At 46.1% G+C, this 24,289-nt stretch overlaps 1 protein-coding gene across 1 annotated transcript in view; it reads right to left on the reverse strand.

The window, feature by feature from the left end:
- The window catches only part of PLPP4 (phospholipid phosphatase 4), a 145,780-nt gene that overhangs the window by 8,519 nt on the left and 112,972 nt on the right, over positions 1–24,289 (reverse strand). The window contains exon 7 of the mRNA XM_007936831.2: positions 2,228–2,398. Coding sequence (XP_007935022.2) covers positions 2,228–2,398 — 171 coding nt within the window. The remainder of the gene's footprint in view (positions 1–2,227; positions 2,399–24,289) is intronic.

Here is a 24,289-nt window from a genome sequence, read left to right on the forward strand (position 1 = left end):
ATGGTCTGTTCCACAATCAGCTCCTGGCCTGGTTTTGGCTGAAGATATTGAGCTTTTCCACCGCCTCTTGCCACAGACGTAGTCAATCTGATTCCTGTGTGTTCCATCTGGTGAAGTCCACATGTAGAGCTGCCGTTTGTGTTGTTGCAAAAAAGGTGCTTGCAATGAACAACATCTTGGAGCAGCAATTTTGTCCCCCTTCTTCTCCCACCTCCTTTCTGTGCCAGTTGCACAGGGCAGGTCTGCAGCCCCATTCACCAGAGCCCTTAGGTATACCAGGTGTCCATGAATCTGCCATTTCCCTCAAGCCAAGAGCTGTGACCTGGCATTCTTTCACCTGCTACAGCTAGGAGATGAAGAACAATGCATGCCCAGGCCAGGGTATTTAAGACAGGCCAACTCACGTCTGAAAGTTTTCAGGACAAGATCAGTACATAGAGGTTCTCACCACTATCCAGTATAGAGTAAAAATCGATTTAACTCTGAACCTCTTATCTTTCCCAAATCCAAAGTACATGAATAAAAGTGAAAACTGGGGTTCACAGTTTGTAAACAGCCTGTGCTCCAAAAATCTGTCTGCCTCTCATTGGGTTGCTGGGAAACTCAACACATCCTTCCTTAGACACTGTGTGCTCAGCAGTAAAGTGCTTATTAGCACGAGTGGTGTTTTCAGTTACAAAGTTGTTCAAGGTCATTATTTCATTCAACCCATGAAAGAGCTCTGAGATATACCTGGGGATTACTGTTCCCATGTTCAGAACAAAATGTGGTTCACAAGGGATCAATGAGGGGCTGTCCGTAAAAGGTGATTCGACCCATAGTACTCTCATGGGGAAAAGTCCTAACCATATGGGGGGCTTGTGTTCCTAGATCCGAGGGAGCAATGGGTATGCCCCTGTTGCTGTTGGCTCAGAGACTCTGCTCCTCCTTCCCTCTCGTGATGTAACTTCATATGATCCAGAACTTTCTCCAAGCCATTGACAGAACAGAGAAACTAGGAGGGCTCTGGGCCCAGTCCTATGGTTCTCTTCCTACCATCCCTCTCAGGTGGGCCCAAGACCTTGGTAGGCACTCGATACAGCCACCTGTCCGGTGCACGTTCCCACCTCTTTCTCCAGCCCTCACCCCCCAGCTCCAAGCTGCTGCTGGGCAACCATGACATCCAGAGCACGAGCTCCAGGAGGATGAAGGCTGGTGCTGAGGCTGGCTAAGGAGCAGGAAGAGGCCGGGAAGGTGCTGGGAGGAGCATGAGGCCTCCAGGAAGATGTGGGAGCAGATGGCCCAGCATGGAGCCCCTTGCCTGTCCTCGTATGCTGCCTCACTACCACTGGGAGAACTGAGAAAACAACAGGTTCCCCAAAGCAGCTGCTACAGAGACAGAAAGGAAGAGCAGGGGAACAATTCCTGGTGCTGCAGGATGGCAGGGGAGAAGAGGGGTAAAGCCATGGATGGATGGCAGGACACTTCAAGTCTGTTTAAGGGTGACGCACACAGTGGAGCTCTTTACCACTGTTTCCCAGATGTCATCAGAAATAATGGGCTTGCTTGTTATTAATGCAGATTCCTGGGCATCGCTCCAGACTCACCCCAAAGAGCCTGGTTCCTAGCTCACTGGGCCTGATCAAGGTGATGGAGAACTGCCCTGTGGAGGCCACACCTCCCATAGACATCACCCATCTCTGCTCCCTATCTACCGTGGAGGGCGTGGCTGTCTCCAGCCAGACTGCAAGAGGCAGTTTCTCTGCAGAGGGACACAGCATAGTCAGTTACATCCGGGGACAAGCCCCTCGACTTTTGTGCTATTTTGCTCTCTTTACACACAGCCCAGGACTGATGCATACAAATGAGCTTTCTCCTAGCCTGGCCAAGGCTGCTTACAGCATTGCTGGGATTCCTATCTGGCCTGGACACATCCCTTGGAAGAGCCTCCATGGTGGGAAATGTCCTTGTCGGGTGGACTGGACGTGCAAAAGAAGCCCAAACCACTTGGCACCCAGTCGGAAGGCAGAGGCAAGTGATCCAACTGGAAAAGCATAGCAGGGTCCCTGGCCAGGGAGACTCTGCAGAGGCTGGCTTCAGCAGGACGCTGGCAGTCTCCATGAGCACGCCTGGCCAGGGCAGCAGGAAGGCCTGATGCACTTCAACACGCAGCTTTGCTTTGGAACTGTCTGAAAAAGGAAAAGGCAGCCTGCTGTGAAGGTGGGCAGGCCCTAGGGTGGGGACTCACCTTGCCAGTGATGCTTGTAGTCGCACATGCGAGACAGGGCAATCATCATGGCGCAGTACAGGGGCAGGATGGCAGCGCACAGCCGCCAGCTCTTGCCCCGCCCACTCTCAGTGAAGCAGTGCAGCTTGCCGGCCAAGTAGAACGTTGTGAAGCCAAGGCCAGAAAAGGCAACTGCCAAAGAGAAAGAGCAGGTGTTACTCCAGCGGGTGGGAAGTGGCAGGGGCACAGGGCATCCTGCCTGCCGCCCTGTACACCCCCAGGGCCAAGGCCATGCTGGCACCAGGCACCAGCTAGTCAATCTGTGCTCTTGCTAGAACTATGCTGTTATGACCTTCTCAACCATGAGAATGACCTTCCAGGCTTGCATGTGACCCATGCCTATTCTACCTCATTCATTCGTTCATTCAACCGTGATTTCAGGAGCATCTACTGTGTGCTTGGCAGCACTGTGCTAGGATGGGGAATAAAAAATGCATCACATGCTAATTGGCCTCAAAGGGGCTCACAGTCTGGCTGAAGGACCTGGCCACGCTAACAGATATCTTTAATACAATGTGTTCAGTTCATAAGACAAAAGTGCATACACGAAGTAACAAGGGGGAAGAGAGAGGTAGCACCTGCAGCTGGTTTCCCAGAGGAGGTAATAAGCAAGCATCAGATGCCAAGGTGGAGGAGAACCTCCAGGTTCAGGGTGTGAGTGTCCAAAGCACAGGGCAGTGAGAGGACTGGGGGCTTTGCAGCAGGGAAGCTGGTTCAGTATAGCGGCAGACAGGCAGCTGCAGGTGGGGAGAAATGCCAGGGAATGCTGTTTACAGAGCAGTAGAGGTTGAATCACAAAGCTGTTTTTTTTTTTTTTTCCCAGTGGGTAATGGGGAGCCAGTGAATGTTCCTGAGCAGGGGTGTAATGTGAACAAATTATCTTCATCAAACTCTTCAGAATACCTTTCTTTCAAGATGCTCAGGGAGCTATACACAGTGCATGCCACCCACCTTCACATCATGACTAGGGGTGGGCTGTAGAGAAATGGGGCTCAAGAACTTAGGTGCTATGTCTAGCATCACAAATTGATCCTGGAGCCTGGGCTGGGAGGAGATCCTGAGAATACTCCAAGTTGATACCCAAATAACATTCTTGGACAAAGATGAATTGATCCATATGCCAAGGAGACAGCAGTAGACCAGAGGAGCTAGATCACTATTGGACTGAAGCTTAGAGACAACCTAAGAGGCTGCCAAGAAGTGAGAGAGCAAATACAGACTCCGACTGTTTCAAACAGTGATGTACTGTGAAAAGAGCAAAACTGAGTGATGTGACTGAGAGGGGCAAGGCTTGGGGCACAATCAGGGAGAACCAGCCCTTGATTGTACAACAGACAGAATCTGAAAACTATACTAATACAAGTACTTGTAAAGTTTAAGGAGGACAATGTCTTAACTGGTAGAATCATCTGTTTAGGGAAATATTCAAGGCCTTATTAAGGAAGAGAGAGCAACAGTGAGAAAGAGTAAGGGAAAGAGAGAACAGGGCACACCAAGGGACTCACAGCATGTGGAGATCTGAGCTTCATCCACATGGAAAAATCAAAGGTGCATGGCAACAAGCAGTCCAAAGGACCAGTGGACCACGTGGACCTCAGCCTCCACAACCTTGAGACCAGAACAACTAGATGGTGCCACTACACCACAGCTACCACTGCAGACCACTCTGAAAGGAATCTCAACAGGAGGTCCCAGATAGAGTGGGAGAAAAATGTGGAACAAAATGCACAATCATTAAAAAGACTAGACTCACTGCTTGGATAGAAACTAGCCCCCAAGAGTACTGCCATTAGTCAATCCTCAAGCCTGGAATGGAACTCACCCACATGGTTCAACGTTCAACTAAACAACACACAAGTCTATAAGGTTAAATAAGAAGCTCTGGTGGTGTAGTGGATAAGGCACTTGACTGTCAACCACAAGGTCAACAGTTCAAACCCACCAGATGGGGCAGTCTACTTCCATAAAGATTTACCCCCTTGGAAACCCAGTGTGGGTTGCTATGAGTTGGAAACAACACGATGGCGGTGAGTCTGGTTTGGTTTTGGTATAAGGTACCAGGGAGGTAGGAGAGGTACGCATGCCTTAGAACAGTCAACCATTCACCATCAAAAGGATCGCATTTGCCCAAGAACAAAGTGCAGATGGCAGGAAGGGAAACAAGGAGGAAGTGGGATGTGTGATGTTACATTGTGGAAACTGCAACCAATGGCATGAAACAAAATGTGTACGAACTACTGAATGGAGAACTGAAATGTTCTGTAAACCTGAACCCAAATTACAATAAAAAGGTGTTTTTTTTTTTTTTAATCCACAGCTGAAGCTCAGTGAGATTTATTTAGGGGGGTTCTTCTGTGAGCATTTGACTGCTAACCAGAAGGCTGGCAGTTCAAACCCACCAGCCACTCCTTGGAAGGAAGGTTAGGCAATCTGCTTCCATAGTGATACTGCCTCGGAAACCCAAGGAGGGGTCACTCTGAGTCAGAATTGACTCAACAGCAGTGAGTTTGTGAGTTTTTGTGGGCTTAGACCAATGGTCCTCAACCATGGAGTCACTTTTAATATTTGGGCAGTTTCCAAAAATACTAGTAGCCCAGTCCCACTGCCAGGGATGCTGTTTGAACTGGTCCAGAGGAGTCCTGGCATTTGTGTTGGGTCCTTAACGCTTGCCAGGTGATTCTAATAGCAGCCAGGTTTGAGAGCCACAGGCAGAGAGGCTTTTGTTGGAGACAGGTGCTAGTTTCCAACCTTGTCTGGCCACCAGCCTAATAAAACTTTCCTCTTGATTAGAAACAGTTCCAAGGTAACCAGCCCACACATCAGCTTGGTAAAGTGGGTCTTGTAAATCCTCTCAACGCCAGGAAACCAGCCCCCTTAAGTGACTGCCAACAGCCAGAGCAGCAGCCTCAGCATCACATGGGAACTTGTTTGAAATGTACTCTCAGGCTGCCCCCAGACCTCCTGGGCCAGAATCTGCATTTCAACCAGATCCTCATGTGCTCTGTTTGCATGCTGACCTTCCAAAGGCTCTGGCTAAAACAAACTCCTCACCTCTACCACAGACCTCCGTAGAGTCCATCTTAAAGAAATAACCTCATACAAAAGATGGGGAAACTAGAAGATGTTCAGCTCACCGTTATTTACAATCAGAAAAAAACTGAAAGAGACCAATAATAGAGGCAAAGATAAGCAACTATGACATTTCCATTCAACAGACTGCAATGCAACCATGAAAATTATTATACAGGAATATGGGCGTAGTGGGTAAGGCATTTAGCTGTTAACCAGGAGGTCGGTGGTTCAAACTCACCAACTGCTCCATGGGAGGACAATGAGGTAATCTCCTTCCATAAAGATACACAGACTTGGAACCATAATGGAGGTCACCATGAGTTGGAATCAACTCAGTGGCAGTAGGTTTGATTTTTTTTTTTTTCAAATGTAGGTGCAATATAATTATGTTGTTGTTGTTGCTTTCAGGCCCCAACTCATAGTGAGCCTGTGCATGACTATTTTACATAAAAATGAATAACCTGCAGTTTTTTCAAATTATATCTCCTAAGAATGTGTTGCCCAGAGTCAGAATGCAACTTGACGTCAATGGGTTAATAACGTGTCTTCTTCCTTGTTATCTTCTTTCTAAATAGAATATTCAACCAACTTCATCCTGGAAATAAAATGAGGCAAAGTAGGGAACTACAAACATGAGAGGGGCAGGTTTCTCAATAATCAAGGTAAGCATGATCTTAGTGTGCTTACTTACTGCTAAAGGAGCAAGAAGGTGGCTTCTTCTGACCACCTCTAACTACACAAGAGGAAGACAGAATCACCATCAGCAGTCCAAGGCCTGTTCTTATGAGGTTAGACATGCTGCCACCTTCCAACCCTCTTACTAACCTTGCTACCAACCGTTCCTTCCACAGCACCCCCCACCTCTCTGCTGGGTTCGATAATTCGCTGCAGTGACCACGCAGAACTCACAGATTATGTGATTTATTAGGGAAGCAACAGGCTACAATTCAAGTTCAGGAATGCGCTCAGTCTCTCTCAGCAGCCAGCTGTCTCTCTCAGTCTCAGTAGCACACCTTTCTCTCAGCAGTGCATCTCTCTCAGCCAGTAGTCAGAAAGACTCTCTTCTGCCTCTGTTGTTGTTGTTGTTATATGCCGTCGAGTCGGCCCCGACTCATAGTGACCCCTCATCATGCATCACCATGCATCATAGTGTTGAAGTGTCTGCTTCTTTGAGAAGGAGGGGAGTTCGAGAGCATTCTAAAGGCTGAGTTCAACAGTCAAGACCCCATGAGCACCCATCCAGTGGCAGCGCTTCTCCTTGGACACAGTCTATCGGGCCTTTGGCAGCCATCTCACAGCATCCCTTCCTTTTCTAGGTGACATGAGGAGGCTCCAACTTCATGCTAAACCTGGTGCCTGTCATTTTCTCATCATACAGCTATTGAACCAGCTCACTGTCCTTTGATAAAGGGCTTCCAAGTTGACTCCTTCTAGCCCAGTGGGCCTGTCTGAGGTACTGGCAGGGCTGGCCCTTTACATGCCTGCTTGTCCAATAACCACCCCAGCAAGAATTCAATTCTATCAAGCCATATAAATGGAGTCATATAAATGACTCTACAACTTTTCTGCCCAGCCCCTTGTGAAATGGGGGTCAATCTCCACTGTCCAAGATCTGAGGGCCTAGGACTCTAAACATCACCACTCAATTCTAATTCAACTAGGAGAAAAAGAAAATGGGAGGAATATCAAATGAATGCTTTAAACTCCAGCCAAACAACAGCCTTGATGAAAACAGGCATCTGAGATCCAGGAAGGTTGCAAAACCACTTATTCTCCTGTTAGATGATGATGTAAACATGGCTAGAGCTGTCAGCATGATTAAGAAACGAAACTGAGAAATGAACAAAGTAGTGGCAGGGCAATGAATGTCTTGCGAGATGGGGATTTTCAACTGGTAGCCAGTTGCTGTTGAGTTGAGTCCAACTCATGGTGACCCCACCGATAATGTTACCACCAAGTGACTCTGACCACAGCAACACCATGCATCAGAGTAGAACGTGCTCCCCAGCATTTTCAGTGGCTGACTTCCCGGAAGTAGACTGACAGACCTTTCTTCCAAGGTGCCTCTGTGTGGGCTCAAACCTCCAACCTTTTGGTTAGCAAGGAAGCTCTTTAATGTCTCACTGCCCAGGGACTATGGGGATTATATGCCAGGAAAAATGTATTCATATTTTGCTAACATTACCAACAACAGAAATGACTAGAGAAACACTCCAGACTGTACAGTGAAGAGTTGCAGAGTCTGCTTGTCTTGAGGCTCAGAACCCATTTGTTTGCTTCCAGAGTGTGAAAATCATACATACACATAACATATATGCACATGTCTTCATTCACATGCACATACATACACATGCACACACTCACATATGCACCTGCATACTCGCGCATGCACACATTCACACATGCTCACATATATGCACACACACTCATACCCCTTTCACTACTGAAGGAAAGGAAATGCTCACAGTGAACAGCAGGAAAGAGCACACGTCCCTTGCTTTCAGGCAGGTAGCAGGTTTTCTTGGCTGGAAGCAGCTTATTGCACATATTTGTATGTTGGCCTAGCTGTGAAAAGCAAAAGTGTGTCTTGGAGCCCTAAACCAGGAAGAAGATAAAACATGGGGTCTCCCCACCCACATGTGCCACTTCAGATGCTCACTCTACTGCTGTCAGTGAGTCCGTGAGCAAAGCATCGTAACAAAAGGAGTGGATGACAGGAAGTGATGCCAGGCTCATCCTGGGAACAGGGCACTCTGACTGCCTGGTGACACTGAACAGGAGCCACTGGTTTCCCTCTGGCTGTACAGATGAATTGTCATGGGGGTATAGCTTCCTCTTGCAGAGATAGGTCTATGTACTGCATTGGCTTGAGTACAACAATGTGGTTTTTCTTTTCTCCCGAGTTAGCTTTTAAACCAGCAGAAGACCTATAGATTCTAGTGGTTACAAGAAATTAGAAATTTGGCAGTAAAAACAAATAAAAAAGCTTTAAGAGCAAATGAGATGAGAATCAGAGGGGCAAACACTGCTTTTCATGTGGTCTTTGTCACTTTTGCTAATTATAATAAATTTCCACAGAGAAACTGATCACTCCTGACATCAAAAATATAACTGTGCCCTGCTGAGACATTCTGTACCAATTTTCCATTTTGTGCTGTTCCAAGAGTTAGTATTTTCTTCTCCAGGAAGGAGAAGGGTCATGCCAGGGAGTTGAACAAATATTAATGTTAAAGGGTGTTTGGGGAGGATGCAAGTATGTCTCCATGAGATCACTTGAAACCAAGAACATGGAAGCAAACATGCCTGCCCAGCACCTACCAAGCCTGTTTGTGAGCAGGAGCAGTGAGTTGGGAGTTAGGGACCTGGCTTCCAGGGTTGGCTCTGTCATCAACTGAATACATGATCTTAGGGAAGTCATTTTCCCTCTGGGTCTCAATTCCTCTGTAAAATGAGAGGCCGGACGACAGGAAGCCACCACGTCACACCCATGGGGGTTGGGCAGGTAGTGAACATAAGGAAAGAAAGTGGGACATTAGGGCTTTCTTGTTACAGACACCCTTTTGGTCTATCTGCTATTGCTCCATCATTGCTAGACACTCATGAGGCTATCACGATGGTTCACTTCTAGAAGAAAAGTAAAGTAGTGGCTCCCAGGGATGATAAATGGCAAGAGAACTCTGATGTCAATGTCAGGGGACACCTGGGGATGGGCAGGATGGTAAACTGGAGAACACCTGCCTGTCCAAAAGGCAAGCCACCTCAACTCCAGCCAACGCCCACCATGAGGAAATGTGGGCTATGTGTTCCCAGAAGGTTGATCTGAGGAAGAGGAAAATCCTGACATTTATAGGAAGTTTCTCCACTTTCAAATGCTAACAACTAATCAAAAAAGTTCATACGTGTACACCAATGTTCACCGAAACATCACCAAAAGGTGCAAACAGCCCAACTGTCTCTAAGCAGATGAAGAGAGAAAACAAAATGTGGTCCACCCATCCAATGGAACGCTTTTTTTTCAGTCATAAAATGGAATGGAGTTCTGGTTCGTGCTGTGACATGGGTGAACCTTGGAAGCTCCATGCTGAGTGAAATAAGCCAGACACAACAGGACAAATCTTGTCTAATTCCATTTCTATGAATTATCTAGACTCTGCACAATTGCATAGAGACAGGAAGCAGATTGGGGGTTACCAGGGCTGGGGGAAGAAAGGGAATAGGGCTTTGCTGTTCACTGGGGACACAGCTTCTGCTTAGGGTGGAGAACAGGTTTTGGGAGCAGATGGTGGTGATAGGTTGTACAACACTGTGAGTGTGATTAATGCCAGTGGATTGTACACCTGAAAATGCTTAAAATGGCTAATTTTATGTTGTGTATATTTTCCACCTATTGTCAGAATGGACCAGTCCCTGGAGAAGGACATCATGCTTGGTAAAGTAGAGGGTCAGTGAAAAAGGGGAATGAGATGGACTGACACAGTGGCTGCAACGATGGGCTCAGGTATAACAAGGAGTGTGAGGCTGGCACAGGACCTGGCAGTGTTTCGTTCTGTTGTGCATACGTCGCTGCGAGTCGGAGCCAACTCAACCGCACCTAACAGCAACAACATACTTTATCACACTAATAAAGAAAAAGTAATACAGTACAAATTAAATGAAGTTTATCTGTGGGTCCAGAGGGCTGGGTGTGCAGGCTGCCAATTTCAGTCTTGCTCAGGCCTCACCTTCCAGCTCTAAGATTCTTCTGTTTAAGCCACCCTCTAAGGCCAAGCTTAAAATCAAATATGTCCACGTGTCCCTACTCTCCACACTAGAGCAGGAAGCACTTGACAGGTTTGCGGTGACAACAAATTAAATTATGCAGCCAATCGAGGGACTGACTATGCCCTCCACAGCCAGCAGGACTGTGTGCTGTCTGAGGTGGGCATTTAGGACTGAGCGAGCAGAAGAAGCACTCAGCTCTGCCCGACTCCTGTGTAAGCTCACTCAGGCCGCAGTGTCCTCATCTGTGTAAAAGGGCGGGGAGCACGTGTCTCCCAGTAATTGTGAGGACTCGTTAATGAGGCGTGGTAGGATGCTCACATAGCGCTTGGCACACAGCGACCACTGTTCCAGCAGCCACATTACACGACCTCAGTTCTATAAAGTCCCATTTTGAAAGAAAAGCCTTCAGGAGACCGACTTCAGTAATTTGCGGCTCTGCAGTTACACAGAGGCAGGTTCACCTGGAAAGCCCCCGAGGCTCTCAGAGGAGCCCTGGTGGCACAGTGGTTAAGCACTCAGCTGTGAACTGACAGCTCCATGGGAGAAAGATGTGGTAGTCCGCTTCTGTAATGATTTACAGGCTTGGAAATCCTAGGCGGAAGTTCTACTCTGTCCAATAGGGTCGTTATGAGTCGGGATCGACTGGACGGCAATGGGCCTGGTTTGGGGTTTGGGGAGGCTCTCAGTGGATGTGAGCTGATGAACTTCACGACATAAAGACTCAGAGAACTGGACGAGTGGAGAGGTCTCCTCTCACTCTGCAGTATGCCTTGGGTCCCCGACGAGAAGGGCAGACAGGCCATCCTGTGCTAAGTGACCCACTGCACAGCCTGTGTCCTGGGACTCCTCCCAGACAAGGCTCACTGTGTTGGGATGTACTTGAGACCCAGGTTCTCTCAATAAGCTGTAGAAATCTTTTGCCTCTTTTGAAAGAGACATTTCTTTCTTTCTTTTTTTTTTTTTAATGTATTGTGATTTGGGTGAAGATTTACAGAGCAAATGCACTTTCCATACAGCAGTTCACATATACTTTGTCTCATGTCATTGACCACAGTTTACCACAATGCAACAGCTCCCCTCCCACTTCCTCCCCATAGTTACCTCTTCCCAGTGTCCATCCCTCCATCCCTCTCCCGCCCCCTGAGCTGTCTCCCTATGCATAAGCCCTTCCTTCTCCCATGATTGTTCTCTCCAGGGTGTGTGTCTACTTGAGGTAAATGTTTAACTCACATGCCTGTACTTTGTTTGGCTGGAAACCACAGGGGTGGGTTCAATTCCAGACCTGCAGGGCAGCTAGGGGCCATAGTCTCAGTGGTTCCATCAGGCTCTATTGGACCAGCAAACCTGGTCCCCACCATGAAAGAGACATTTCTTAATTGATGAATATTAATGAATGTAAACCGAAACACCAAACGAAACCAGTCACCGTTGAGTCAACTCTGCCTCATGGTGACCCGTGCGTGCGGAGCGGAACCACCCCCAGGGTTTTCAGGACTGGGGCCTTTGAGAAGCACACCACCAGCCCTTGCTTCTAAGGTGCTTCTGGGTGGCTTCAAACTGCCACCCATTTGGCTAGTGGTTCAGCATTTCATCACTTACATGCCCATCACTGAATATAATTTGTCATGAGAAAAGAAAGAAAACAGAATGAGCATTTTCGGTAGGCTGAAAGTAGTCACTTTAAGGCCAGGGATGAATCCTCTCCCTGCCACATCCACCCTCCACACCTCTCTCTGGACTCTGCCTGCATGTACAATGCCAGAATCCTCCTGGGCCTTTGGAACAGAGGCCTCTCTCTTCTCCCAGAAGTCTGGGCTGGACTCCAAGGAACAAGTGCAAAGCTCTCAGAGCCATCAGATAAAGGTGAAGGTACAGAGGGAAGCAAGGGGAGCGATCAGGGGCCTGAGGGTAGACAGCAGGAGTGACGTTTCAATCACTAGAGAAGAGGGAAGAGGGACTGCCAATCCTGAGCAGGCTCTAAACGTGCTCCATTAGGACAGGACAACAAGCACATGCTGAGAGGCCCCCAGGTTCCAGGCACTGTGCCCTCACCTCACCCCATCCCAGAACAACACAACGATGCAGGTTTTAGGCCCATTTTACAGATGAGGAATGGAAGCACAGAAAGGTCAAATTATTTACCTACAGTTAATGCACCCACTTCATTATTTTTAAATAGAGTAAAATTATTTTTAGAGAATTTAGACACATAAACAAACAAAAAACCAAACTCACTAGCAAAGAGTCGTTTCCAACTCATAGCAACCCCTCCTTGGGCTTCCGAGGTAGTATCTCTAAATAGCATTAAAATTCTAAATTTTTGTATCTAACTGGCTCTTTGTTTTGATCTCTCAGTAGGAATGTGCCTGGCATAGTCGCCATTGAAGCCCTAGGACTCAGCACCCATCACCCAGCAAGTGGTGACTGAATGATGACATGAGTGGTCGGGACCTTGACTCATTCCACAAGCATAACTGGGTGCTGCTACGTAGGCTGGCCACACGCCAAGGTTCTTGGGGCCAGAAAGATGTGCATGTCAGGAAGGGCACGTCCTTCACCCCGTTTCCAGCCTGCGTGACGCTGAAGGCCCTGAGCTGAGGCTGTGTACACCGTGGCTTCCCAGCCTTGTCTGAGAAGCAGCAGTGGGGAAAAGGAAAAAGGGCTCAAACGCTCGTAATTAGGCTGCAAGCAAATGTCAGAGCAGGGAATGCAAACAGAAGAGCAGACCGTAGATGCTTTGAAGAGGATCTGTGGCAAAAAACAACCCAGAAAAACGCACAGGAGGTGCAGAGAGAACAGTACAGGAGGGAGAACCGGGGCTCGGGAAGAACTAGGGCTCCTTTGGTTAAACCGCCAGGGGCACCATCCCAGGAGTCTGCACTTACAGGCAGCAAGGCATCTGCAAAACAGGGTGGTGGTGGTGTTGTTGTTATTTGCCATTGAGTCAGCCCCGACTCATAGTGACCCCTCCTTGGGTTTCCGAGGCAGTATCACTACAGAAGTAGGAATTCCCAACCTTCCTTCCGAGGAGTGGCTGGTGGGTTTGAACCGCCAGCCTTCTGGTTAGCAGTCAAATGCCTTAGGCACCATGCTACCAGAGCTCCTAAAGCAGGGTGAAGGGTCTTTAAATGACAGGAGGCACCCTGGCTCCCCTTCTACCCGGCACTGCTTGCTGAAGAGCAGTGATGGAATCATGAGTGTAGTGCTGCTCCTGTCGTGGGAGAGCACCACGCACGGTCACCAAGGTGGAGTGGTGTGGCGGATCAGAACAGCCTAACGTACTGAAGGTCCCACTCCCCAAGACACCTTTCCTCCTTTCAGCCGTGATGACATCCACAATGATCTGGAACATTAATACAAGAACAAGGCCTCAAAAGGGAGAAATGACCTTTTCTCATAATACCATTAGGGGAACTGTAAAAGCATGGGCAGGAATCAGAGACAGATAATATCTTAATAAAAAAGAATTTCATTCTACCTCCAAAGGACTCAGCAGAGCATAAACTTGAAGACGAGACTTGAACGGCAATGTGCACACGGGAGAAACAACCAGGAAGGTGGTACCCGGTGATGGCTCACCCGATTAGCCCACTTCAGGTGGTGGTGGTCATGAGCAGCGGGCAACTGGCCCCAGCTCAGGCCAGCCCATGTGTTATGGGGCAGAACCGCTCCATGGGGTTGTCATGGCTGTGATGTTTATGGAAGCAGTTCTCCAGGCTTTTTTTCTAAGAGGCACCATTGGCTAGGTTCGAACTGCCAACCTTCACGATAGTAGCTGACCACAAACTGCTTGGAGGAGTCCATAGAGTTTAGATGACTGCTATACGCCAAGCTACCTCATAGCCTCAACTGCTCTTGCCTTTTATGAAATACTGTTACCAGCTGATGTATGATCTGCTAGGGAAAAAGACCCCTGTGTCCCTGTCCCCAGCAGCTGCCAAGGGGGATCACAGCCTACACAGTGATCATAGTTGTAGGACTTGTACTTCTGTTTTGTACTTTTTGGTAACTTTGATTCCAAACCTAGACAAGTGTGGTACAAGAAATGAGAGCTACCAAGCAGAATATTAACAACCAGACAGACCACTGAATAAGGAGAATGCATTTGAAGCAAGAATGGCTAATTCCAGGAATTAAGGCTGGTTTAGTATTTTTTAAATTGATTACTATAAATTACCACTTAATGGGAAGAATACCATCTTGATAGATTCAACGAAACTCAAAACTCATTCTTAGCAAGTGAGAAGTGGAAGGAAGCTTCTTTAATCTGATAAAGAATGTCAACCAACAACAACAACAACTCACCCTTCATGGTGAAATGGTCAAAGCATTCCTTTCAAGGTCAGTGGTGACATGGACACTTGCTAGCCCCACTTCTAAGAGCACTGTGCTGGAGGCCCCAGTTAGTGAAATAGGAGAACTAAATAAATGCTGAAGAATTGAAAAGGAAAAAAATGAAACTGTCCTTATTTGCAGGTGACATGGTTTTCTACAGAGAAAACCCCAAATAATCAACTGATAACCAGAAAAACCAAACTCACTGCTGTCAAGTCGGATCTGACTCATAGTGACCCTACCTTGGGTTTCCGAAGGCAGTATTACCACGGAAGTAGATTGTCCAACCTTCCTTCCGAGGAGTGGCTGGTGGGTTTGAACTGCCAGCCTTCTGGTTAGTACTCAAGTGCCTTAGGCACTAAGCCACCACTAGGAGGGTTTAGCACGATGTCTGCACACAAAAACCTATATACCAAAGTAAACGGCATCTCTGGACACCAGCAAATACTCAGCTTGAGGATGTAGTTTAAAAAATAAAATTTACCCAAATAATAAAAATATAAAGAACATAAGAATAAGAATAAATCTAATAATAACATACAAGTCCTTAACAAGAGAAATGCAAAACTATTAAAAAACATTAACCCAAAAAACCAAACTCACTGCTATCAAGTCAGATTCAACTCATAGCGACCCCTCCTTGGGTTTCCGAGGCAGTATCACTACGGAAGTAGATTGCCCAACCTTCCTTCTGAGGAGTGGCTGGTGGGTTTGAACCTCCAGCCTTCTGGTTAGCAGTCAAATGCCTTAGGCACCACACCACTGCATTAAGATCTAAATGAAGAAGAGACAAGCCAAACCAGCTGCCACCAAACCAATCCCGACTCACGGTGACCCCATGTGTGTCAGAGTAGAGCTGTGCTCCAGCAGGTGTCCAATGGCTGATTCTTCAGAAGAGATCACCAGGCCTTTCTTCCCAGGAGCCTCAGGGTGGACTCGAACCTCTAATCATTCAATAGCAGCCACGCACATCAACCATCTGCACCACCAGGGACTTCCAAACAGACAAACATACCATGTACAGTAAAACCTGCAAAAGTTAGAACCTGTGTAAGGCAGAAAGCTGTTGGAGAAGGCAGGTGTTTATGAGCTAGGATTCTTAACAGGAAGGACAGAAAAACACTGAGAACCCTGTCAAAGGTGGAAAACTCGCAAGACCTGGAAAAATAAGGCACTCTCATCAAGTTCCAGCTCTCACAGGCTTTACTGTATTTGGATTAGGAGATAACATTTCTCTCCAAATTGGACCACAGATTCAATAAAATTCCAATCAAAATCTCCATCAGGAATTTCATGGAACTTGAGAAGCTGATTCTTAAACACATAAGGAAGAGTGAAAGTCTGAGATTAGCCAAAACCTTCCTGAAGAACAAGGTGAGATGTGTAGACCATCGCTTCTCCTCCACTCCAGTTACACATGGGTCATACCTGACCACACCCTTGGAATTAGGCATGGTCATGTGACTGGCTCTGCGAATGAGAGGTAAGTGTGTCTGACATGTGTCACTTCCGGGAGGAAGCAGGGAAGAGCTAATGTGACTCTCCAGGCTCTTCTCTCCTTGGAAGCAGGTGTTGAGATGATAAGGGATCCTCCACCCATCCAGGTCCCTGAGCAACAATCACAGTGTTGATGTCCCATGTTGACAAATAACCTTTCTCGTTTAACTGTATTCTGACCAATAACAGGGACCTTCCCTGCTGAATCTCAAGAGTTATTATACAGCTAGAATGATTAAGACATCTCAGCACTGGTACAGGAATAAATAGACTCATGGATCAGAACAGAGAGTCAAGAAAAAGACCCATCCTGATGTGGACATGACATACAGCAGAGGTCGTGTCACAGACAAGTGTAGATCGAAAAAGAGTGCTGGGACAAATGGGCATCCATATGGCAAAATAAACTAGGATTGCTACTGAACACCCCACGCCACGGCCAGAAATCAATTCCAGATGGACCACAGATCTAAAAGAGAAGGCAAGACCAGGAGCATTTAGAAGATGACACAATTTTGGGGTTGGTAAACATGCCTTTAAAAAGATGCAAACAGTACTGGCTAGACAAGAAAAGACTGATAAAAATGACTGCATTACTACTGAGAACATTGTTCGTCCAGAAACAAGTACACAAGAAGTCCTGGATTGGACACTGGTTTGACTCAAGAGCTGTTAAGGACTGTGGTCAACTGGAGAAATCTGAGGATTGTGTGTGTACGTCCTGAGATGAAAATACTCAAATGGAAAGTTGGAGATTGCTGACAGAAAATTTCCTATTGATTTTACAAACACGTGTGTGTCCAATCCAACAGACAACACACTGGGGTGTTCCAACACTAGGGATCTCTGAACAGCAAGAACATGAAGTTCTTTTTTATAAATAATTATTTGTTTCTCTGTCTCTTCTAACTTTGTACAGTGTGCATGTACTGCTTCTACAATAATAAACAGAGGATGAAAATGAAAGTGTAAGTAAATAAATGAAAGAATGAACACACAAACTGAAGGGGAAAGCAACAGCAATAACAAAAAACCCACAAACATAAAGAGAATAAAAAAGACAAGAGGGACATGTTTGCCCTTATCACTAACACATATATCACCTACAAAGGACTAATATTAAAGTAATAATATTTTAAATTAATAATAAATGTATTATGCAGTAAATACACTAAACATTAATATATTATTAATATTGTATTAATATATAATCATAGAATATTAAAAAGTAAATAAACTCTACTAATCAAAGAGAAAAAGACAAACAACCTAATTGGCAAATGGGCCAAAGACTTGAGCAGGAATGTCCCATGAAGAGGAAATCTAAATCCCAGTAAACATATGAGATTACACCTGCCAGGAGCTCTGGTAGCGTAGTGTCTAAGGCAGTTGACTGCTAACCAGAAGCCTGGCGGTTCAAACCCACCAGCCACTCCTTGGAAGGAAGGTTGGGCAATCTACTTCTGTAGTGATACCACCTCGGAAACCCAAGGAGGGGTCGCTATAAGTCAGGTCCTACTCAAGGGCATGTAACAACAACAACAACAGGGTAATGTACGTCATAATTATTATAAGCTACCCTCACCCCGCCCCCAGACTGGCAAAAACTAAATTCTAATGATATCCACTGTTGGCAAGGGTGCAGGGCAGTGAGAACTCTGCAAAGCTGGCTGGTGACAATGCAAAAATCAGCATGTTGCTGTTGTTGTTATGTGCCATAGAAAAAATCAGCATGGCATTATTTATTAAAGATAAGTAAATGACCCAGAATTCTTTCTAGAAATTTCTCTGCAGTCAGTACACCAGGAGTTCATAGGAACATTGTTCATAATAGGCTCAAACTGGGGATGATTCAAACATCCATTAACAGTACCATGGTTAAAAAAGAGAAAATTGGTGATACATGCATACCTTAAAATACTATACAGCAATGAAAATGAACAAGGCCTTGCTTTACACATTAAAAAAATAGAAGAGTATCAAAATTAACAGTGAGCAAAAGTAGCAAACCACAGAAATATATTCTGTGTGATTCAAAGACAGACAAAACTAAGCAAGACATTATTCAGGCATACACGTGTATGTGCATGTTTGTGTAAAACTACCTGGAAAAGCAAATAAATGATTTCTTAAACTTCAAAATAATGGTTGCAATGGGAGAGAGAAGGATAAACCAAGGGGAAGAATCATGCAGGATTTTTAAGGGGAGAGAAAGAGAAAGAGAGAGGTGCTATCAAGTCAACTTCAACTCACGGTGATCTGATGCTCAACAAAACGAAATGGGGCCTGGTATCGGTCAGCCTCAAGATCACTGGCATATTGAAGGTATACCAAAACTTTGTATCTTAATCCAAGTGGTGAGTACCAAAACCAAACTCGCTGCCTTCAAGTTGATTCTGACTCATGGCAACCTCCACTGGACTTCCAAGATGGTAAACTTTTACAGAAGTAGATTGTCCCATCTTCCTTCTGTGGAGGGGCTGGTGGGTTTGAATCACCAACCTTCTGGCTAGCAGCAAGTGCCTTAGGCACTGTACCTCCAGAGCTCCTGGTGAGTACTTAAGTGTCTATTTATTATTATTATTATTATTACTGGTTGCTGGTGTATTTGTGTGCCATTGAGTTCACAGAAACCCACAGCAACCCTATAGGATAGACTAGGATTGTCCCATAGGGCTTCCAAGGCCGTAATCTTTACAGAAGCCAATTGCCACATCTTTCTCCAATGGAGTGGCTGGATTTGAACTACCGACTTTTTGGTTAGCAACTGAGTGCTGAAGCACTGTGCCTTATTATTTAATAACGTTATTGACAAGAATGAAATATTTTAACAATGTCATTCTGGCTGTGCCATGATTCTCAGTGGTTTGGCAGTTCCATAATGATGTAACTTGGCAATTATGTAATCAGGTAATCATCCCGATGAGGTGATCAGCCATGATGGGATCAGCCAGTCATTTGTGAGGAGATTAGGGTGGGATGCAACACCCTCAGTCAGGCCACAGCCCTGATCTGAGAGGAGTCCCCTGGGGTGTGGCCTGCATCACCTTATATAAGAGATAAAACGAGAGAGAGGCAAGCAGAGAGGAGAGGAACCTGATTGCCCGCAAGAAAGAAGAGCCAGGAGCAGAGCCAGTCCTCTGGACCCAGGGTCCCTGCACTGAGAACCTCTTACATCCAGGAAAAGACTGATGCCAAGACACATGGGGACCGTCAAGGAATGGCTGTAGCCCAAAGATGCTGAAAGATACAAGGACATTCCTCCAGAGCCAACAAACAGAAATAGCCCTCTCCTGGACCTAGCACCCTGAGTTTGGACTTCTAGCCTCCTAAACTATAAGAGAATAAATTTCTGTTTGTTAAAGCCATCCACTTGTGGTATTTCTGTTACAGCAGCACTAGAGAATTGTGACAGTTGGAGTTGTGTGTCAACGTGGCTGGACCACAATTCTGAGTGGTGGAAGCAGTTATGATGTGGGTTATTCCCATGATAAGATCAGATGTACACGTTTTGAGCAGCCAATCCGTTGTAAGGGAGTTTCCCTAGGAGTATAATATGGCCTGCTTCCAATATATTTATGGACATCCTAGGAAAATGAGACACTCTTCTGTGGATCGGGATCCTGTTGTGCTGCCTACAACTGTCCATGAGCGAACAATCCACCATTTGGCCTGGAGATCTTGGAGTCATCATTCGTCATTCATCAACAGCCAGTACACTGCCTGCCAACCTTGAGCTCATCAGCCCCTGCAGCTGTGTGAGTCAGGAAAAGCCTCCAGCTTGACGTTTGATCCAAGAACTTAGGACTTGCCAGCTTCTATACGTGTGTGAGCCCTTTTCCTAAAACAAATGTCTCTCTCTCACTCTCTCTCTACACACACACACACACACACACACATAAAAGCTTTACTGGTTTTGCTTCTCTAGAGAACCCAGCCTAACACAGTAACTAAGGCAATTATTATATCATACAATATGTTTTATATATGCATTTGCACATATAGTCCACTTAACTAATAAACCCTGCAAAACAACTGCAGTGGGCCACAACAATCACATGGTCCAGGAGCAAATGCAGAATTAAAGCCAGACACCACACTGTCCAAGAGGGACTAAGTTAGTCATTCATTGGGTGAGCCAGCAAGTCCAATCACTCAGAGAAGGACCAACAGGCTCTAGTCCTCCAACCCTGCTGTTAGGTGCCATTGAGTCGGTCCTGACTCTCAGTGACCCTACGTACAACAGAACCACACAATGCCCGTCCTGCACCAGCCCCACACCTGTTGCTGTGCTAGAGCCACTGCTACAGTCACTGTGTCAGTCTATCGCATTAATGGTCTTCCTCCTTTTTTCTGATGCTTTACATTTTTTTTTATTAAGGAGCTCTAGTGGCATAGTGGAAGCTCTGGCAGCGTAGTGCTTAAGGCACTTGACTGCTAACCAGAAGGCTGGCAGTTCAAACCCATCAGCCACTTCTTGGAAGGAAGATTAGGCAATCTACTTCCGTAGTGATACCGCCTCGGAAACTCAAGGAGGGGTTGCTAGGAGTCGGGTCCAACTCGAGGGCATATAACAAAAACAAAACAAAAGTGGCATAGTACTTAAGGCACCTGACTGCTAACTAGAAGGTTGGCAGTTCAAATCTATCAGCTACTCTGCAGAAGGAAGACTGGGCAATCTACTTTAGTAGATTTACTGCCTCGGAAACCCAAAGGGGGTTACTATGAGTCAGAATCAACCCGATGCAATGAGTTGGTTTTTTTTAAACTTTACCAAGCATAATATCCTTCACCAGGGACTGGTCCCTTCTCATAACATGTCCAAAGTACATGAGATGAAGTCTCACCAGCCTCCCTTCTAAGGAGCGTCTGGTATACACCTTCCACGACAGGTTTGTGGATTTTTCTGGCAGTCCACGGTATATTCAGTATTCTTCACCAAAACCATAATTCAAAGGCATCCATTTCTCCTTGGTCTTCTTAATTCGTCATCCAACCCTAGTCTCCTTTAATTGTAAAAGTGTAACTATCAAAGCTCCATCCTAGGGCACCAGGGCATACCACTAGATCAACACACTAGAGCACTGGGTTTCATTTCAGGAGACCCTAAGTATTTTAATTATGGGGAGTTTAAATGGCATTTTTATGACAAGAGTGGTTTGGTTAACCAGAAAATGAAAGCAAAGCTCCTCAAGAAAAAAACAGAAAGGAAGCCTACCCGAACATTGCCTCATTATTCAAGTGCAATGAACTCCAACTAACACTTAATTACAAGAGGCGTTTGGAGGCTCAGAGTAGAATAAGACATGGCATTTTCCCGAGGCACTTGATTGATTTCTCAGATTGCAAATTCAAGCCACTGAGAATTTTGAACACATTGATTTAGCAAGAGAGAGCTCAGGGAGCCCTCAAGGCTTGTGATGGGAATAAATCCAGAAGAAATGAAACTGGCCAGGTTGCCTGTTACATATCTTGCACCAGGATGGATTTCAAGCTTCATTGCTGTTTCATTTTTCTAACGTAGTTCTTTCTTAAGGGTGAAAAGACAGACTTCATCTCTTTTCTTCTGTTCATTACAGAATGCACTTGTGACTTGGCACTATTCGTTCTGACATTTTGCGTGATTTGCACAGGGTTTGACAAAACTGCTAACCCAGGACCTGGAGTATTTATTTCCTTTCAAAATTATGAGCATAAAACATGCTCCACAAACATGAACCAGATACTTTTGTTACAAAGTTTTTGAGGAAGAAAACAGCTCCTCCATGCACGAATCGTCAAGGGATTTCTTCAGGAGGACAGCGTCTTGACCTAAATATAAACCTGTTGTCGTCATGTCAATTCTGACTCACAGAGACCTTATAGGACAGAGCAGATCTGTCCCATAGGGTTTCCAAGACTGTCACCTTTATGGATCCACCCACTGCCATCAAGTCAATGCCAACCCACAGCGCCCCTAGAGGACAGAGCAGAACTGCTCCATAGGGTTCCCCAGGCTATCATCTTTATGGAAGCAAAGCCCAAACCAAACACACTGCCTGTGAGTTGATTCCAACTCACAGTGTCCCTAGAGTACAGAGGAGAACTGCCCTATAGGGTTTCCATGGCTGTCATCTTTACAGATGCAGAATGCCACCTTTCTCCCATGGAACAGCAACCCTTCAGGTAGGAGCTGAGTGCTTAACCACTGTGCCACCATACCTCCTTGATCTAAATATAAGATGATGTTGTTGTTATTTGCCGTCAAGTCAGACCCGACTCATAGCGACCCCTCCTTGGGTTTCCGAGGCAGTATCACTACAGAAGTAGATTGCCCCATCTTCCAGGCATATATTTATGCAAAGGACCATCAAAGTGGTTGGGTTCAAATCCTCGCTTCATTACTTGCTAGCTATGTGATCCTGAGCAAGGTATTTATCCCTCTGGCTCTCACCTGTAAAACAGGATTAATATGAGTATCCACAGGGTTTTCCTGAGGATTAAGTGAGACAGCGTGTGGAGTATCTGGCCCCCACCCATCAGAGTAAACATTCAGTAAACAGTAGTTGTGTTGTTAGTGCTGATACACAGTCAGCAGACCACGATGCTTAGCTCTGAATTCTCAACAGGAGACTGAACTTTCTCTGTGCTCCTTCTCCTGCAAATGGCAAGCTTAGCTTTTACACCTGTGTCCACACCACTGGGAGTCCTACCCATGAAATGTGAACACACAGTGTGTGTTGCCTGGAGATGGCAGAAAAGGCTTTCTCCTTCATCCACAAACAGATGCTTGGTCAGAAACAGTTTAAATTACTGTGATTTCCAACATGAGAAGAGGAGAGCAAACATCAGAAAAGTCAGGGACGATGTTGGCCACCTGTTAGCTTGAGGAGCACCCGGACTAGAATCAGTCCCCAGGTAACCAAGAGAGATCTTTGCAAAGACAGAAGCCTGATGACAGGGAAATACCCTGATTTGTTTAAAAGAAAGAAAGAAAGAAAAAATAGATTTAAAGAAGAAATTGGAAATCTTTAAACATTTGATATTGCTCTCTAGAATATTCAAAGCATACTTTTTTCAGTTGCTGGTCAGTTGATTCCAACTCTTGGCAACTCCATGGACGTCAGAACAGAGCTGCTCCGTAGGGATTTCAGTGGCTGATTTTTCAGAAAGAAATCACCAGGCCTTTCTTGTGTGGCACATCTGGGTGGACTCACCCAACGTTCCAGTTAGCAGCAGAGCACATTAACCACTGGCCCCACCCAGGGACGCCATTGAAAGAACAGGGTGTGGTGATCACCTAACAGCCCTGATGTTCCTGATGCAGGGAGAGGGGCGTGAGGCCACTGGCCTCTGACAACAGATGCTCAGAACCCCACTGAGCCCCCCAGGTGATGAGCACTCACTCTCCTGCAAGAAGCCTCTCTTTGTTAGGCTCCCCCTGAGCCTGGAGGACAGATGCTGCCTTATTCACCTGTCTCCCCAGTACTTCACTTACAGCCTGGCACCGGGAAGGTGAATAATACTTGTCTATTGAGTGAATGAATGAGATGTCAAGTAACCTGCTCAAGGTCACGGCTGATAATGAGAAAACCCACTGCCGTCGAGTTGACTCTGACTCACTGCAACCCTGTAGGGCAGAGTAGAACTGCCTGTAGGGTTTCCACAGCTGCAAATCTTTTACGGAAGCAGACTGGTCCATCTTCCTCCTGCGGAGTGGCTGGTGGGTTCAAATCGCTGACCTTTGGTTAGCAGCCAAGCACTTAATCACTGTGCCACCAGGGCTCCGTAAGTGATAAATACAGGACTCAAAATCATATCTATTCACTCATCTACTCAAGCAAACAGGCACAAAGCTAGTCCTGTGCACTTCCTGTCTCTCCATGACTCCCCATCCCAGTGGGTACTGTTGTCGTATGGCATTTGCCAAAGCCACACCTGGATACCTAATGAGCAGAGCAACAGGGGCTATTTTGGAGTTGGGTAGCTGAGTGAGCCACTAAACTAAAAAGTACTGATGGCAACCTCACAGGGACTCTGGTCTTATTTCTGTTGCTAGTTTTAGTGGATGATTTGGGTAACAGAGACTGCAAAGGGAGATGTCAAATAAAGGCCTTCTGGATGCTTCCAGGAAGGCAAGGCCCCTTCCATCCGAGCCATCCACACACTCTGTGCACAATACAAGGAAAATAAAATGTGATCAGAACTTAAGAGGCTAGGGGAGCCCACCATTCAAAGCACCTGCATTATGAAGGTCAGCCATAGCACAAAGACAACTTATATATATATATATATATAACTTAGGGAGTCAAAACTACCACCTAACTGCTTTTTGCTTGTGTGTGGCTCTATATTAAGGTCAGGGCCTGAGGCAGGCAG

The sequence above is a fragment of the Orycteropus afer genome, unplaced genomic scaffold (genome assembly GCF_000298275.1).
Source record: "Orycteropus afer afer isolate SDZICR_OR568_19922 unplaced genomic scaffold, OryAfe1.0 scaffold00038, whole genome shotgun sequence".
Lineage (NCBI taxonomy): Eukaryota > Metazoa > Chordata > Mammalia > Tubulidentata > Orycteropodidae > Orycteropus > Orycteropus afer.